The 18,317-nt window shown below is 45.3% G+C and overlaps 1 protein-coding gene across 2 annotated transcripts in view; it reads right to left on the minus strand.

Annotated features, from left to right (window-relative positions):
- The window catches only part of SOCS7 (suppressor of cytokine signaling 7), a 45,149-nt gene extending 32,629 nt beyond the window's left edge, over positions 1 to 12,520 (minus strand). The window contains exons 1-5 of one of the 2 annotated variants that reach the window (XM_063109332.1): positions 11,426 to 12,520; positions 4,713 to 4,777; positions 2,023 to 2,127; positions 1,475 to 1,576; positions 469 to 599 (exon numbers count right to left, since the gene is read on the minus strand). In XM_063109332.1, coding sequence (XP_062965402.1) covers positions 469 to 599; positions 1,475 to 1,576; positions 2,023 to 2,127; positions 4,713 to 4,777; positions 11,426 to 12,390 — 1,368 coding nt within the window. In that variant the 5' untranslated portion in view covers positions 12,391 to 12,520. The remainder of the gene's footprint in view (positions 1 to 468; positions 600 to 1,474; positions 1,577 to 2,022; positions 2,128 to 4,712; positions 4,778 to 11,425) is intronic. The other variant, XM_063109333.1, reaches the window with a different exon arrangement.
- Positions 12,521 to 18,317: the final 5,797 nt, after the last annotated feature.

The following is an 18,317-nucleotide window of genomic DNA, read 5'->3' on the forward strand; positions in this document are numbered from 1 at the left end:
TTTCAGCACAATTGATCTTACTAGGGGAGAACCGCCCCCCTCCATTCTCCAAAACATTTCAGTAAGTAAAAGCTGCTACAAGTGTCTCAACCACTAGCAATGAACATCAGGCTCATGATACTTTTAGTCCTCCAAAGTAAAGGAAGACTATTTCTACAATTCCATTACCAAGGACTCCACAAAGAAGGGAAGAGAGCACTGGGTCAGCTAATCTATCCATAAAATCAGGTTAGACTATGTGAACATTTCTCCACCACCTTTCTGAAAGTTCATGTTAAAAATTTTTCCCCTAAAATTCAATTTTATTATATCTCTTATAGAATTAATAAAAATAGCATACAGCTTTGTCGCTGTAAATATGGAGGCAGGGAAATGACTCTTCCTCTAAAAACAATAAAGGAGAGCTTGGGTACAGAAATCGACAAGTGGGAGGAGAGTGAGAGCTGCCAGTCCTCAGGCGCCACTTACCTTCTCCAGCTCTCGAAGGCTGGCTGCGAAGCTGCTCGAGTCAGGACGGTAGAGAGGACACTGGAGGTGCTGAGGGGGCTGGCTGTGCAGGGATTCAGCGGCTCGGATAGGAGCAATCCGGGGAAACGCATCTGCAGGGCAAGAGAACGGTGGTCACTTGTTTACCCTCATTGCTCCCAACCACAAGTACACCCTCCCCTCAAACAGAGCTGCTAACTGAAGAGGGGCAAGGCATTAGAAGCTAAGCTGGGAAAGGGTGAAAGCCAAAGCAGTGGAAAAGAGCTGGATGGACTGGAACAAAAAGCTGTGTGGGCTCGTGTAAGCTGTGAAGGATGGGCGGGGGCACTTAACCCCAGGAAACAGGTAAGGGAGCTGCTCACTAACCTGACTAAGGTGACTACTTCAGGGGCTTCGCCAGCCTAGAGCGATTCCAACTTCTCCCACCTTGAAGTGAAGTGCCGGTAAAGCAGCCTTGGAAATAGTGACTCACTGACTTGCCCAGAAGAGTAATGATTTTGCCAGGCAAGTAGAAAAGAATGCCGATTTCATTCATTTTATTCCTTGGGTACTGGGGGCTGGCAAAGCAGGTATGAGCTACTAATGCTTGGTACTTATTTACAAGGCTGCAGTAAATACTAAAAGCTCAGAAACACCAAAGAACTTTGAAAACCAGCAACATATTAAATTTCCTCTCTATCTGAAATGAAGGCAGTTTGTCAAGTGGTATCTACTCAAGAATTGCAAAACAGTCTCAGCAGCAAAGAGATGAAAAATTCAATAGTATTTTATCCCTAACAAAAATCAGATTCACCTCCATAAAGAAAATGGGTTAGAAAAACCAGTTCTTGGCCTCATTTCCAAGGAGTTCTGGTCCAGCCAGCGGGAAAAGATTTACGCTTTCTCAGAGTTGTTATTTCCATAAATAGATTTCTCCCATCCTTCAAACGTACAAAGTATTACTTTGTACTCCCAACTCTTACAAGTTTTGCCTCTAAACTAAGCTAACCTGGGGCATGGGGTGGAGGAGGCGGAGGTAGTGGGAAAGACTGCAAGGAAGACCCCATCGGAGCCACAAGGACAGATGTAGGCAGCGTCCCACTGATATCATCTAGAAGAGAGAACAAAAGCAAGAGGTTCAGAAATATGAATGAGCACAGAATGAGCAAGATGAAGGCAGAGGAGAGGGAGGATTATCAGGCTGCCCTCTGGGGCAATATGGCCTGACCTTCACCTTGTCTTTTTGCACACAGGGCAACAATCATCTTAATCTGGCTTGCCCTGCTTGGAAATCCAGAGAGTAAGGATATTCCTAAAGCAACCCGATTGCAGTACATTCAGGGCACGATAAATGTAAATCTAATTAATATATCATAACATGCAGGTAAGAGACCCATTTAACCACTTAGTGAGATGACAGGGGTGCTGAGAAAGGGATAGGAAATAAATTGAGTCATCATTAGGAACCCAAAAGCTTGTTGGCTCCTGGCAAAGAACAAGTCCCTAGAGCTCACCCTCCTGCTAGGGCAAGAAGGCAGAGAAGGGAAGAAACTATACCTAGGAGGCTGAGGCTTCTTCTCGGAGGAGGAGGGGGAGTTGGAGGGTGTGGAGAGGTCAGGCCCCGCTGAGAAATGTCCACGTCCACAAGCGACACTGTTTCACCTGAAGGATTCACGGAGCAAGCATGTTACAGAAGCACTTTGCCCAAAGCTGAGGCCAAAAGCAAAGGGAAGCAAAGGGCAAGCAAACGAGACAGAGGTTCATGGCTGCCAAAAAGCTCAACATCTAATGCTCCCAAGCTGGACTGACCCCTAAACACCAGTCAATTTAAAATTTTATCATTCCTTTGCCCTGTTAAGGGTCAAGGATTCTTTAGAACAAAAACATGGGACTGACAGTGAAAAAGCCATCTAATTCTGGTTCTGCCACTGACTTACTATCTAACCCTGATAAAAGGGGCTTCTTTATCAAATGGAACCTACATCATTTATCATTACAGATTTGTATACCAATTTCTGCCTTAGGGAATAAGGCAAGTGGCTTATTATAAGCCCAGACAGACAAAGTAAAAGCAAATGCCGGAAAAAATGTAAGAACTACATGTAAGCTGAATGCAGATAAAGGTCCCAACATTAGCCCCCACTTCTTCCTAGATGGCTTTCCACATCTAGATTTCCCACAGTATTCACCCGTAAGAGAATTTATCATTTAAGATATCAGTTAGTTCCTAATAACTGAGGCTACAAAGGCTAAGAGTACATTTACAACCCTAAAATTTGGGTTGGCCAAATTTTAGCTCTGCCAGTTAAAGCACAGTATAACACCAAGGTCGAGGTTTAGGATCCCCATACTGGCCAGCTGCCAAAAAAAAAAATTAACTACTTCCACAGTGTATTAGTCTGTTCCTGTTGCTTCAATCCACTACACACAGTCAGCCAAAAGTCGAGTAAGCTTAGAGGAAGCTTCTCAATAGGAGCTGGGGAAATGGAGGTGGGGAATATGGTTTCTCTTTACTTCCCAGCATGTCCTACAGTTCTGTCCTTGCCGTATACACTACTCCTTGCCACCCAACCCCATCTACCCCTCTCCACTTGAGTCACCAGAGGATGAAAAGATATTTTATTAACACAGATTAATGGCCAGGAATGGGTTTTGGTAGGTCTGATCCACAGGTCAGAACTCAGGATTTCTCTAATTTAGCTCCTAGAATGTTATTTCTAATACCTTTTTCTTATTCAGAGCTGAATTAGCCCCTCAGCTAGTATTTTAATGCTTCTCAGCTAAGAAAATAAGTTGACCAATATCTTAGAAAGGCCAGGAGTTGAGTTTTCAGAATCTAAATACACAATTTTTTACAAAGGTCTCAAACACTAATTCAGCAGAAAAGCTTTTCTAAAAGTCATCAGTGAGGATGGCTGGTTGGCTCAGCTGGTTAGAACATCGTGTTACAACACCAAGGTCAAGAGATCAGATACCCATACGGGCCAGCCATCAAAAAGTAAAAAAATAAAAATAAATAAAAGTCATCAGTGGAAGATGTAGGAAGCTGGACTCATTTACACAGCTTGGTAACTTAAAGCCTAGCTGCTCAGAGCAATGCGCCCAGACAGGTGTGTTTCCTGATAGGTCAGAGGTCCAGATTTCAGGTATAGCACTTAAATAAAGGTTGTAATTCAATAGAGCTAAGGCTATCCTGAACCTGAAGCTACGAATGCTGAAGTTCCTCACTTTAAGGAGGAAACAGTTATGAAGTAGAAAGACATGCTGCCACAGGATAAGATTCTCTAATACTGAGCTAGGGCTAAAAACAGAGACTTCCTTCTCCGCTACAGCAGATGTCTATACAGGTACCAACTCACTTTGACAGCTCAAGGCAGTCTACCCATTTGGGGTGTCATTGGCCTGCTTAATATCTTCCTGGAAATGTCCATTCCCAAATCATAATTCCTCTAATCATGTTTTTGAGGGACACAATATCCAAAGGAGTTTGAGAGGATTTTTTTTTAAAGGCTTCTCAGTCACAACCAATGAGGAGTCCTCAGTTTCTGAGACTTGAGGCAGTGTGGTAAAGACTTTCTTTTCTACAGCTTATTCAAGCAGGAGCTTCAAATATGACTGACATAACAGAAGGTCTCCTTCTCTGAAAAAGTTCCCCATAAAATGAGAAGGCAAAAGATAGTCAACAGCCTTCCTGCTTCAGCAACTGTGTTCCCTGCTCCAAGAGGAGACTTAAATTAGGTACAATGAAGAACTCTTAACAGCTGCAAGAACAGCCAGCCCCTAAAATGGGTAAGACAAGAACTCACGTAATCCCCTTTGCCCAAAGTCCTTAAAAATAGACAAGATGATCATGGGTCATTTTTATTAGATAATCCATGAACTCCCTTGGAAGCAGGAAAAATTGTATGACTTCTAGAGTCTTTTATGTACTGTGAGCCCATAAATTTGTAATTTCTACTTTTAATTTATATGTTATTACCCTGAACTAAGCCCTGCATAACTGCTAGGGCTGTCTAATTACCAACAAGCAGGCTTGACTCCCAACTATAAAGCATCCAAAGTCAAGAACACATTCCATACCATACAAATAGCATCACCCCAAACCCAGCGGGCATGCAATGAAGGAAATAACTACAGACACGACTGAAGCTCCCTCTGTGATGCATCTGCAAGTGTTTCCTGACAGGTCTCCCAACACTCCTGCTTTCAGATGTCAGAAGAAAGAGAAAGATATCAATCACCCTTACCTGTGAACAGGGGGCTGAAGGAGACTGGAGAAAAGGCACTTTGAGTTCTTGTCAACCTGGGTTTCCTAGAGGGTGAGAAAGCACACAGGGAGAATAAAGAGGAGAAATGAGCACACATGCATTTAAATCACACAACACTCAATTCCAGACACACTGAAAAACAAAGCAAACCCTAGTTATGGTCAGCAACCCTCTTGTAATAAAGCCTAAAATTTAAAGAGGAAGAATGAAATAATTAAGGCAATTCCTTAAATAGATTTGCCTACAGAATTCACCAGCCTACAACAAGCAATGAGAAATCCCTTTGGATCTCTCCATACCTAGCACATTAAAAGAGTAAATACCTTGAGTCAGATACAGAGTTGATTTTCATTTGGGAGCCAAAAAAACCCAGCTCTTGACCTGAACAGGTGCCAGCTCAGAGCACCAGTTTTCCCTGTGGGCCTGCCTCTAAGAGTAGGAGGTCCCAAAGGGAACCAGGGAACATATCCAACCCTGAGAACAACACTATGGGAGGCACATGCAATCTTCAGCCACAAAGACCTCCTATGTCTGCACAATTGCCCCAAGGTGTAGGTTAAAGCCATCAGCTAACAAGTGGGCCTCCTCAGGTTAGGGGTTTGGCAATCAGGAGGAAACTCCTTCCCCTCTCAGCTGCCAGTCACACAGCTCTCCCCATGACTTCTCCTTGATGCTGCTCCAGGGAACCAGCCTGAAAACCCAGATCTCCTTTTGGTTACACACCGAACATTTCCTCACTCTGTACCAATTCTAACTAGCTTTTCAGTGAGAAATGAAAGAAATCCAAAAGACTCCAACAAAGACTTTCTGGCTAGAAATGTGCTAAACTCAAAAAAATCGCCTCAGGATGACTGAATTGACTACAAGGGAAAGAACTTGTTGAGGTGATGGAAATATGCCATATGCTGATTGTAGTAGAGGTTATGATGGTTATTTAAGTTTGTCAAAATTAATAAAAACAGACACCTTAAAAAGGTGAATTTTGTGGTATATAAAGTATACCTCAATAAACTAGATTTTTAAAAAAAATCCCACCCCAGAATTGAGTACCTGACTCCAGGCATCATAGACGGCTCACCTTCCAATACTCTCACCCAAATGGCTAAACAGAACATAAACTCTTTTCAATCATCAACTGCACCAGCAGAGGGGAGGGAAAGCAAAGAAAATCCAAAATGAAATCCTATTTTAAATGATTTGAGTTCAGAAGATGTTTATGCATTTATGTTTTAACTTAGATGTCTGAGCTTCTCCGAATTTACTTCAAACAAAATTCCAAAACCATCCACAAAAACCTTATTCAGAGCTGAGACACTGGTCACTTCCTTCTCCTGCCCTAACTTCACACTCACTCTGCAGCCTCTTCCATGCTGAGACTTGAGGGCTCTAATGATGATGCACACTGTGAAGACCCCACCCATAGCACACACAGGAGAGGCAGCTACATTAAAAACAAGACACAACCACACACAGTCCCTCTATGAATAAAAGTTGCTCATTACTGTCTGCAGTTTAATTCCAACAATCCAGAGGGCTGGAATGGAAAGTTAATTCTACTGGACATGGACTTTAAGACTGCCGAAGAGCTTCCAAGCTGATTTTCATTTGATAACTTGTGGGTACAACATTAAACTCAGCAAGTAGAAACCTAAAGCACTGGCCTTTCAAAAGGTTCACACCTCAGCCATTTGGCCGTTTGCCTCTTTTCAAAGGAAGCTGCATTACTCTGCCATCTGCCCATGCTGGGGACGAGTCTCTTCCGTGCCAGGCACTGAAGAACAGCAGTACCCAAATGCACACATCTTGCGGAGGCCTTCTCACTTCAGCTCATCTTCTCCCCCACCCCTGGCATATTGAAGAAGAAAATCATAGTTTCTAGGATCTAGAAAAAGAAAAACATCTGAATCTAAACCCAGGCAGAGCCAGTTGAGAGCACCAAGATGGTTTTTCCTGGCAAACAAGGAGGCCTCGTGGCTGGAAGCTCAAGAGGTAAAAGGTCTAAGAGGCTGAAAGGCTATTAATAAATATATGTGCTTCTTGCCCTCTGAGGGTAGACACTGCCTAACTAAAAACCCGAAGCAATTTCTGCCTCAAGGATCCTGACAGCATCCTAATGGCAGTCATTCATGAAATACCAATCTAGATGACTATTAAAAAAAAAAAAAAAAAAGCAAGGGAATAATTAACATAAAATTGAGGATGGGGGTTACCTGGCATAGGGGCAAGATGTAATCAGGAAGCAACGAATCTTCAAAGGTACTGGTAACTTTCTATTTGCTAAGCTTAGTGATGGGTACCTAGATATGTACTGTAGTTCATTATTATTCAAGTCATACACTTTATACATCCCCTTTTGTATATATGAAATTTTGAGAATTATAAAAGCCATTATAAGCTGATGTGTTGTTTTACAGACTCCAGATAACACTTTAACTAACCCTATGCTATTTATTCCTCTCCAGCATTAGGGTGCAAAGTTATGCCACCATAATTTTGCCAGTGGGCCACTTGCATCTTAGCAGCAGAAAGACTTGAGGAGTAGGGTGGGGTAGGATTTGGTGGGCTATGCCTTGGGTGACAGAACAGGACAGGGACAGAAGGCCTCAAGCAAAGGTCTTCTTTGCTGCTTGCAGTCCTCCGTGTCAGCTATGTCACTGCCTGTGCTGTAGGTAACAAAGAGACAGAATGCCTCTGTCCATTTTCACACTGCAAATTACTAATTGTACTGCAACAGATTTATGGGATAAAAGGAGTTAAAAGCATTAGACCAGACAGGATGATAACACACAGATATAACCACTGGCCAGATTTCAAATTCCTTGAAACCTAAAATATATACAATGAAGCAGTAATGCCCTCCCTCTCTTATCCATAAGTCTCCTGTACTGATGCCCTAAGACTTACATATGTCCTTTTCTAAAGTAACTTCCAAACTAGGATGTCCAAATACCAGGTTTTATGGCCCCAATGTACCTCTGTCCCTGCTAAAACACAGTGCCAAGTCAGCCAGCCTGTGCCATTTCCAACACATCATAAGCCAGTGTCTGCTCATGAGCTGCAGGCACAAAAACCATGTGCTCATTTTTAGTTCCAATATACAGACATCTGTGCAGCAAGGTCAGATCCAAAACTTCATCATAAACCAACTAAAGAACCTATGGAGGGAACTTCCAGGGAAAAGCCAAGAGGCATAGTCCAAGGTCTAAAACCTTAGGCATGGGCCGGCCTGTTGCTCACTCAGGAGAGTGTGGTGCTGATAACACCAGGGCCATGGGTTCGGATCCCATATAGGGATGGCCGGTGAGCTCACTGGGTGAGCGTGGTGCTGACAAACCAAGTCAAGGGTTAAGATCCTCTTACTAGTCATCTTTTTAAAAAATAATAAATAAATAAATAAAACTTTAGGCATGATATTGGCAGGAAGAATGTTAAGGAGTGACAAGGCACAAGACTCAAATGGACAGATAGAGATTTCTAAAGCCAGAGAGCTCATTCTAAAAAAGAGCTGCCAACCACAACTGCTTCATGGAAAAATAGTTAAAAAGATCAACAAAGTGTGGACCCAAAACCCAAACATAAAATCAGAATCTGCTCACTACACCATAAAATTGTTTTGCTCTCAGCATGTCATGCTATAACTCAAAAAGACCCCTTAAGACCTGAAGACCCAAGGAAACAGTGAAAAAGGTTTCTCATAATTGCCAGCTCTGTCCATGGACAGCAGGGCCCCAAACTGATGCCAAGACAGCCTGCTTCTCTTTCCAGAATTGGATCTTTTTCCCAAAACAAATAGATTGAAAACCACTACAGAACTGTTCTCCATTTCTCAACCTTGCAACTATAAAGTTGCCTCAATTGTTAACTTGGTAAATGTGAATCTTGAAAAGTAAACAAGGTACCCATCTCCAACCAAGTGTGTATTATGTGATGACTCAAAAAGGTCAAATCAAATGCTATCTCTCACCAATTCAGAAGACAATCAGCTCAACATATGTGAAACAGACAAGGGAACTCCACTGGTTTTCCTGAAATAGCAATTCTATATTACACCGAGCCCCACAGGCATTGAGCCCAGATCTTTGAATTCCAACATATGTGTTAACTAAACCAGTTCCCCAGAACAGAAACCTGATTAGTATAGGGCCCCATTTCTTACATCACTTAAAGAAGAGTTCTATAAGCTAATTCACACTACACTTAAGACTCAGTATATCCAGGAAGGTCCAATTAGCAGATTCAAAAGCATCTGAAAGGAAGTAAAGTTTTGCTTAGTGTTAAACATGGGAATTGTTAAGCCTTATAAAATGATTGTAGGAAGTATTTTCCAGTCGATAGCTGAGGAAAAGGTAGATGTTAGAAACAGCAAAGAGAATTATGCCCAGAGGTTACTGTAAAAACCCCAAATTATACAGTAAAGACTGCAGAGGCCCATAATTAAGTCCAACCAACAATGGGGAAGAAGGCATATACCCCTTGGCAAAAGACTGAATTTCTCGCTTCCAGGTCCTACCAATCTTAACAAGAGAACACACTAAAAATCCAAACTCATCCTTCCTCGCAACAGGGTGGACTTACTTAGGAAGTGCAGTTCCACAGAAATCACAACTATCCTGGCCAGACTTACCAAGTTTCTCACAGCTGCAAGGCTGCCAACAAGACTGGCACATAGTAAGCTGTGGAAAAGCTAGCAAGCAGCATCAAATCCTAAGCATAGAAAAAATTTACTAGTTCCATCTTATTACTTCTCTTCCAAAAAGCACAAAACACACCTAGATTTCTCTTGTCTACAATCTAGTCCTATAAGGACAGGAACAAGACAGTCATCACTCTCCATTTTACAGAGGGGAAAAAAAAAGGGAAGCATGAAGACAGATTTGGCCTCCATCTCAAAAGCTGATGCTGGAGTTCTAAATGGAATCTAGACTTTCACATTCTCTAAACATGCTGCCTCGAAACAATAGTCAACCAAACATTTATACACAAATACCTAGCTCTTCTCCAATTTGTCAGAAAAAGCCCTTGGACCAAAAAATGTAATTCTCCAGTTCCCTGAGCTACGCTTCTTTGCAGAGCTACAGCCCAATTTGCTCTGCAGCAGAAATCTGTATTGTGCTTAGTGTGAAGGCTGGTGACAGAGCAGCCAATGACCATTAAATTCTGCTTCCAAAGGCAAAAAACCGTATAATGTTATATGCCTTTTCCTCTTCCTAATCTATTAGACATAACAGCTAATTTCACGCCACACCTCCTACTTGGCTTCTCCGGAATCTTAGACCAAGTCTTGGTCAATATGGAACAAAGGCAAGACGAACCACAAGAAAATTAGCAATCTATCCTGTCATTACCCACAGCTTCAATCCAGCCTTCCCGCCAACCCCCATCTGATGAAGATTTCATTTGTACCGGTAAGTGGAGTATCCAGTGCAGAACCTACCACAAAAAAGCTGTTTCAGCAGCCACACACTTTTAAGACCTGAGCTCCCAGCAAGAGTTCATTAGGAGACAAATGCAGAAACATCAGCCAACCTAAAGGAGCAACACACTGATTTCTCTACAGAGTTTGGGTTTGGGCAGATCCCCAAGATGAACCCAAGGCACAGCTGTTCAGAAAGGACAACAAAGCCAAATGGAACCCACACTTTCCTCTTGGAGTACCCAAGTTCCCTTGAAAAGAGAAGTCCATGGATGAGCGGATTCCAATCCAGGATCAACTAGGGAGCTTTTTAGAAATTCAAACTCTTGGGCCCCAGACATACTGATCTTTTCAAAAAGCTCCCCAATGATTCTAGTGCACAGTAAGGTTATCAATTTACACAGTCCACTTGTTCTTTAGTTTTGGTTTGTGGCTGCCAGTACATCTCAAGAATCCATCACATAAGCCACACCAAAACCAATTCCAACCTTTCTAAGAACTTTCAGGAGTACAAATCACAACAGCAGTTACCACAAGGGAAGTCTCATTTCAATGACACAAAAGTTGAAAGCTTTCTAAACTGACACTACAGATCTAACACTGGATGTCAAAGATCAGCCTACCCTTCAGAAATGCAGGAAAAAACTTAATGTCTAAGTTTGGAATTTTCATCAATTGGCCTAGAATTCATGTACCAATGTCTATACCTCACTCATACTTAGAATTCTCATACTGGCTTCAGAGAAAGCAAAGCTATTTTCTATTCTCACAGACACAGCAGTCAGCACACAGGCTCAAAATAACAAGTACATCTAAGGAAACAACCAGGAAAATGTTAAAAAATTTGAATTGAGATGCCCAACTGATTGCTGACCAAGTTCCTCACCTCATGTGTATGCGTGAGTTGCGGGGGAGAAGGGGGTGCTGGTACACAGAGAATAATAAGCAAGGTGGCCAAGATGAGACAGCAGCTTTTTGCCCCAAAGGCCAAACATTTCCAGCAAGCTCTCTGCCAGAAATAATGGTAGACAGACACCTCAGAAGAACGTAAAAAGCCAGGACAGCGTGAAGGTGGTGGGATGGTTTCAAATCATCTCCCAGCAAGAGATGCTAACCAGCTAAGTGTCATGGAATGTTAACTCTTTACGAGTGAAATGTTTCCACAATTAGCTTTACCTAATGCAAGATGTCACCCCCTTTAGTCCCAAGTTTCGTGTTAGCAGGAGAAAAAAGGGGAACGAAACAAGAAAAGTAAGTTTGTCCCCCAAGCCGGTCTCACCTCCCCGCGTCCAGCTCCGGGCCCGCAGAGCCTCCCACGTCTGTCAGGCTCGCAGCTGAAGCAGCCAGCTCTCCAGAAGGCCTCTTGCCGGTCCCATCCCCACCGCCGGGGCCACCGTTGCAGCTCTTCGTGCGAAAGAGGCGACTGAGGCGGATTTTGAAGGAGCCCTTCCGAGAGGGGCCCGCGAGTGGCCGGAGTGGCACAGGAGGAGGCGGGGGAGGTTGCTGCTGTTGCTCCCCTCTACTCAGGCGCCCTGGAGGGACCAAGTCTTGCAGCGGGAAGGGCACTGGGGGTAATTCTGGGCCTGGGGGCTGCAACAGAAGCCGGCCGCCCCCTCCTCCTCCACGGCCCGGGCTGCTGAGCTCCTCTTCCGAGCAGCTGTTAGTTTCCAGGCTCTCGGCCTCCGATTCCAAGCCCTCCAGGACCAGCAGCGCGTCGCTCGTTTCCGTGGGGTCCTCCCCGGCCTGCGGGGCGGCAGCAGGCGGCTGGGGCTGTGGAGGGGGCTGCTGCGGGGGGCACGGGCACGGGCAGCAACCCCCACCGACCGTCTTGACCCCTGGCCCCGCCGGCTGCCCGAGTCCCAGAGCCGCCAACTGCGCCTCTAGTCCAGCCGCCGGGCCCCAGGTCCGCTCAAGCGCCAACCCCGGCGGCAGGGCCTTGGGGTCCAGGGCACACCGGTGCCGGGGACACAGCAGTTCCGAGGGTCCCGGCTCCGGGGCGGCCTCCGCGTCCTCCTCCTCCGGCGGCCGACCCACGTTGCGGAACACCATCAGCTGCGGCGGCCGGGAGCCCCGCGGGCCAGGCCGCGCGAGGAAGGGTGGCGGCGGGGGGCCATGGCCCGGGGGCGGCGGCGGCGGGCCTGGCTCGGGGGCCGCCTCTCCGTAGCCGAGGAGGCGGCTCAGGACGCGGTACGAAGCGGCGGCCGTCGCCGCCGCCTCGCCATCCCGGAGCTCGGCCCCCTGCATCGGGGAGAGGGAGGTAGGGCGGGCGGCTGGGGGCCGGGCTGGGGACTAGGCCGGGCCCCGCCGGTGCCCCGCCCGCCGCGGCCCCCGGAGCGACAGCGTTAACGGGCGCCGCGGCCTCTGCCTCATAGAGGGCGGCGGGGGGCGCGCGGAGCCCAGCGCAGGTCCAGGCCGCGCGCCGCCGCCGCCGCCGCCGCCGCGAGGACCGCCCCCCGGACAAACGTCATTTCCGGGAGGTTTACTCCGCCCCCTTCCCGCGGGGTGGGCTGGCTCCGGCCTCCACGGCACGTGACGTTTCGCGGGCCCCAGTCCGCCATTGGCCGTGAGCTGAATCCATGTTATCGTTGGTCTTCTGCCCTTGACTCTTACTTTCCACTTCCTGGGTGCCTGGCCTATCACTCTCGGTGGGATGGAGCGGCTTTGGGAACCATGGTCTGATCCTGGGGGAATGCCGCTGGCCTTGGGAGTGTCTGTGGTTTTTGTCCGGCTCATGCTCCTTGCGATATGTGACCTTGGCCGAGTCATTTCATCATTAATTTGTATCCCCTTCCTGGCATCCAGTGAATATTTATGGAATGACTACATGAATGTGTTCTAGATCCAGTGGTGTGCTGATAAGTGTCTAACAATCGGCTTTCTGGGGGGAGAAAGGGAATGTATGTGCTTATAAATAAGTACATAAATTTACCGTAAATTTTATTGATGTAAAGGATATGTAGCACACACTTTACAAATAATAAAAATATACAATAGCAAATTCCATATTATAATTCTCACAGAATGAGGGCTGGCCGGTTAGCTCAGCTAGTTAGAGCATGGTGCTGACAACATCAAGGTCCAGGGTTCAAATCCCTGTACGGGTCAGCCGCCAGAAAATAATAATTCTCACAGAATGATTTTATTGATTTTTGCCAAGCTCATATAGGTAGCCAAACTGGTTGCAATTGACCAAGTGATGTAATTGCAACATGACAAGATGATAATTTCCTCTATGTTAAGGTAAGAGGAAAGTGAAAAAAACAACTGGATTGTCAATGATGGGAGTGATTTCTATGCTGAGTCAGAAAAATTTTCAAATACTGGAAGAATATTTCTTCAATTCTTGTGCTATTCGTGATGTAAGGGCTACGGACATATACATTAAGTTTAAATCTGAATTATTAAAATTTTCTCCCTCCCTTTAGGTAATCGACACAACAATAAATCAAGCCCTGATTTGTAGCATTTGCCCAGTTCCATGGTGTAAATACTCCCACCGTGGCTGATTTCAATCTATCAACTTGACTTTACTAGACACCAAAAGAGATGAACTGTAATATATCATTAATAGTTTAATCATGCAGATACAATAGACATAAATAATCCCAAGAGCATGGGTAAAATTGTTAGAAAGTGATGATTTTACCTTTTTAAATATAAGTTAATCATAACTTTATATATATTTTTTTCTTTTTGGCAGCTGGCCAGTAAGGGGATCCAAACCCTTGACCTTGGTGTTGTCAAAACTTAATTTTTAATAGAAGCTTTGTTTAACAACTGGTTTGCAAAATTCCTGAGATTTTAACAATTGACTTTCACAAGCCAGTATGAGCCAGCTCCATAACACCACTAGATCGCAGTTTTCTCATCTGTAAAATAGGGATAAGTGAGTTCTCCCTGCTGGCCAGCTGCAAAAAAATAAAATAAAATAAAATAGAGATAAGGATGGCAGCTCTGCTTACTTGCAGGCATGTTGTGAAGATCAAATAAAATGAAGCTTGTTGTGTGGAGGAGGTGGGACTCGTATTAGTCTGTTTCTGTTGCTTATAACACCATACCTGGAACTGGGTAATTGTAAGAAAATAAAATTTATTGTTTACAGTTTCGGAGGCTGGGAAGTCCAAAGTCCAGGGAACGCATTTGGTGAAAGGCTTGTTGGTGGCAACAGTGATCCAGGGGTCTCACATGGCAGAAAATGGCAGAGCAGAGACTAACCTCTTGTGCTCTTCCTTTAAAGCCTCAGAACCACACCCCCAAGCATCATTTTTAATTCATTCACTATGGCATGGTCCTACAATCTAGTCCACCTTTCAATTACCATTAATAGGATTTCTCAACCTCAGTTAACAATGGGGATTTAAGCTTTGATGAGGTTAGGGAGGCATCCAGTCTACAGCAGGACTGGAGGCAGACAGACCAATTAGGAACTGTAGGGGATGTCCAAGGATGAAAAAGATAAGGAGGAACCATCAGTCAGCAGAACTTAGCAACTTTAGTACCTGAGGGTGCATTGAGGGGAAGAAGATCAAGGGTCTGAGATGAGTCCTGCAGCCAGAGGGACCTTTTCAACATGGAAATTTGTTCATAACCTGTGATTAAAATCCTTCAGAGTTTCCCAATGTTCCTAGGTTAAAAACAAAACTCCTTAAGGAGGCCTATAGGGCCCTGTGTGATCTGACCCCTGCCTCTCTCTGGCTACATCTCCCACCAAGCTCCGCCTTGTTCTCTGTCCCTTGCAGTCCTATTAACCTGGTGTCATATATGGGCATTGCATAAGCTATTCCCTTTTCTTGGAAGACTTTTCCCTCTCTTTTTACTTAGTAAACTCCTACTCATCCTTCAGATTGAACTCACTCCTCACTACCTGGGGCAAATCTCCGCACCTGAGCACTTCCTTCTCATTGAGCTCTAAGACCACTCCTTTGCTGCACTTTATTGCACATATGTAATTTGTCATCCATCCGTGAGGTTATTTGACTAAAATCACTCTTCCTTTCTGAACTGTAAATTCTACGAGGGCAGGAGCGATGTTTGCTTTTTCCCCCAATGGACTCTCCAGTGCCAAGGACTGTGCCTGGCACAGATTAGGCCCTTGATACATAAGCATGGAATGGTTGTTCAACCTTAAGCCTTGTAAGAGTCTCCAAATACAGATTCAGCTCCAATTCTGCACAACAGAATTAATATCCTTCCTTGCACGTCAAGAAACAGAAGCTCAGCGAGTTATTTAGCTAAGGTCGCTCAGTTCAAAGAGATGCCGTGAAATTCAAAACCAGTTCTGACTCCAAAGATTTTATTCTCTACCCCCCCGCCCCCCCCCATCCCAGCTACCTCTCAGATGTCACTCAGGTTTCTGGAGAAAAGAAGAGAAATTGCTATAGGATCACAGAACACCTGAGGCCTAAGGGGACCACCCAAGATCCGTGGCTCTCTCTGGGAAACTCTCTGACCCAGAGCAGATTACAGGATAAAGTTAAGGTCTGTGGCTCTGCAGCGCCCTCTGCTGTCCAGCTACTTTCTTGGCCCCAGAAGAGGCTGACTATTTTGGCCATCTGAGGAATCTCCACTTGCACAGAGAGCACAGAGATACAGGGGAACACACACAAGCTCTTTCTAAGGCAGGGCAAGGAATGCTGCCTTTCTCCATTTCCTTAATTATCCAGGCCTGTAGCCCAAGTCCTGGAAAAAAAACATTGAAAGTTATGCTTCAAGCAAAGGAAAGGTATCTTTGTGATTGTATAACTAGGACCAGTGTGTTTGTTGAGCGAGTTTTATGTCTGCCCATACCTCTTTCACGGAGTGCTGTAAAAGAGATCTCTACAGTGGTAGGGACCCAGTTAAAAAGGTTTATGGGGCCGGCCCGTGGCTCACTCAGGAGAGTGTGTGCTGATAACACCAAGGCCGTGGGTTCGGATCCTATATAGGGATGGCCGGTTAGCTCACTGGCTAAGCGTGGTGCTGACAACACCAAGTCAAGGGTTAAGATCCCCTTACCAGTCATCTTTTAAAAAAATAAAATATAAAAATAATAAAAAGGTTTATGAAGAAACTTAGAGAATCTAAAGAAGTTCTGAGGTTCATTTAGTCATTCAACGATGGGCCAGTCTTTGGGGGTGCACTGATGGTGAGGCAGACACAGTCCCTACCCCTGTGGACTTTATGGTTGGTCTAATTTGAGTCCTGATCATGCCACTTCCTGGATATATAACCAAACACAGATAATTGAATAGCTCCGAACCTGTGGTTCACTTATAAAAATGCATCAGTAATAAACCCCCTTTGACAGGGCTGTTGTTGGGATTAAATGAAAACTTAAGCATAAATGTGCTTGATAAATTCTAAAGAACTATACAAATGTTAATTATTATTATTAAATAATAATAAATGTGTCATTATCATTGAAATAAATAAATATTAATTATTATTATTAAAAGCTTCTTGGGGACAAAATTATGTTAACTTACTATTATGTATTATGTCTTTACCTGGTGGGTTTTGTTGACCCTCAACTGATGGTAACCAGTAATAGATCCCTCCCTCCCCTTCGTCCCTCTCTCCGTTAGTTACCACACAGAATAGAGAGGCCAAGGAAAAAGCTACAGATGCGCAATACAGATTTCTGATCTCAGCTGTGCCATTAACTGGCTTGGTGGCCTTGGGAATGTCACTTTCCTCTCAGGCTTTTAGTTCCTTTATTGTTAAAGAAAAGTCTGGGCTGTGGGCCCTTTTAGTTCTGACATCATAGAAATTTTCCTGAGAATTTGTCCTCTAGCGCCCTTCCCTAATCTCCCCCACACTCCTTACATTCCCACTGAGGTTCCACAGCAGAATTGTCATTTGCAGAGGCTACCCATAAAGCAAGGGGAGTTTTTAGCAGCCACCACCCATCCCTTCCTGCATACAGTCAGTGATCTGGGACATCAAAGGTTTAAGATGGGGTGGGGTGGGGGTTAGAAGGAAAGAAACCAAGAGTTAGCATTGCTGGTGGGTATGTGGGAAGCACATTGAGGATGGAAAGGTGATGGGGGGCGGGCAGGAGCTTTGTTCTGTGGCTTCCCCCAAGATTCCAAGCCCTTCCAGATCCAGGGAGGCTGCTTCAGACAGCGCCAATTCTGGGTCGCCCCAGTTACTGTGTACAGGATGTGAGGGGTAAGAAAACGGACAGCAAGAGCGAGAGAGACTAGGCACAGTTTTCATGAAAAAATGGAGAAGAAGGCAGGGCTTAGGGAGATAAAGTGATAGTGGGAGAAAAAGTGGAGGCAAATCTTTGTCCACTCTCTTCTCCCACCCCACCCCCTACCCCTGCAGCCCCCACCATTGCTGACGTGCTTGTTAACTCTGGTGCAAGAAAAGGAAGGCCTAGGCAGGGAGGTGGAGGCTCTAGCTCTGTCACCAATAACAGTGTGGTCCTAGGGAGTCCCTTCACTTCTCTGGGCCTTGATTTACCCCTCTGTAAGAAGGCTTTATTATATGCCCTAAGGTGGAGAAACAGGGTGGTGGTTTGAGTGTAGGGGAGTCAGAGCTCTGGGTTTGAGTGTCGACTCAAAGTGAGCAGCTACTTGATCTTGGGTGAGTCTCTGAGCCTCAGTGTCTGTATCTGTGAAATGGCAATAAGAATATTCACCACACATGGTCGTGGGGAAGATTCATTGAGATAACACACGTGAAAAACACTTCATAAAGTGCCACAATCTATACAAAGCTTGATTACGGTTATGTTAGACTCTCTTTCCTACCCTTGCCATCCCCAATCTCAAATTCAAGTTCAGCAGCACAGTGTCAAGGGGTGCAGGCAGCCAAAGCAGACTGCCAGGAGATGCAGCTTGGCCCTTTATCATGCCTGTTGCAATTGCTGCCAGGAGGCTGAGTGGAGCAGAGGGGTGGAGAGAGGGGCACAGGATCATCTGCGGTTGCTATGGTGCCCCATCCTGGATTTGCCAATCTCTCCTAATGGAGCAAAGGGCAGAGAGAGGGAGGGAGGGAGAGAGAGAGCAGGACTGGTCCCTTCCTCTCCCCTTCCCTCCCATCTCTTTCTCTCTCTGGAGCAGATGTGGGGTGGGGGGTGGAGAGAGCCTGGATACTGGATAAGAGGGGGAGGAAAGGGTGTGCCAGGATTAAGAGGGTTTGAGATGGGGGGCCACACTGAGAGATGAGGGGGCAGGGCCCTCACA

This window comes from Cynocephalus volans, chromosome 10 (genome assembly GCF_027409185.1).
Source record: "Cynocephalus volans isolate mCynVol1 chromosome 10, mCynVol1.pri, whole genome shotgun sequence".
Taxonomy (NCBI): domain Eukaryota; kingdom Metazoa; phylum Chordata; class Mammalia; order Dermoptera; family Cynocephalidae; genus Cynocephalus; species Cynocephalus volans.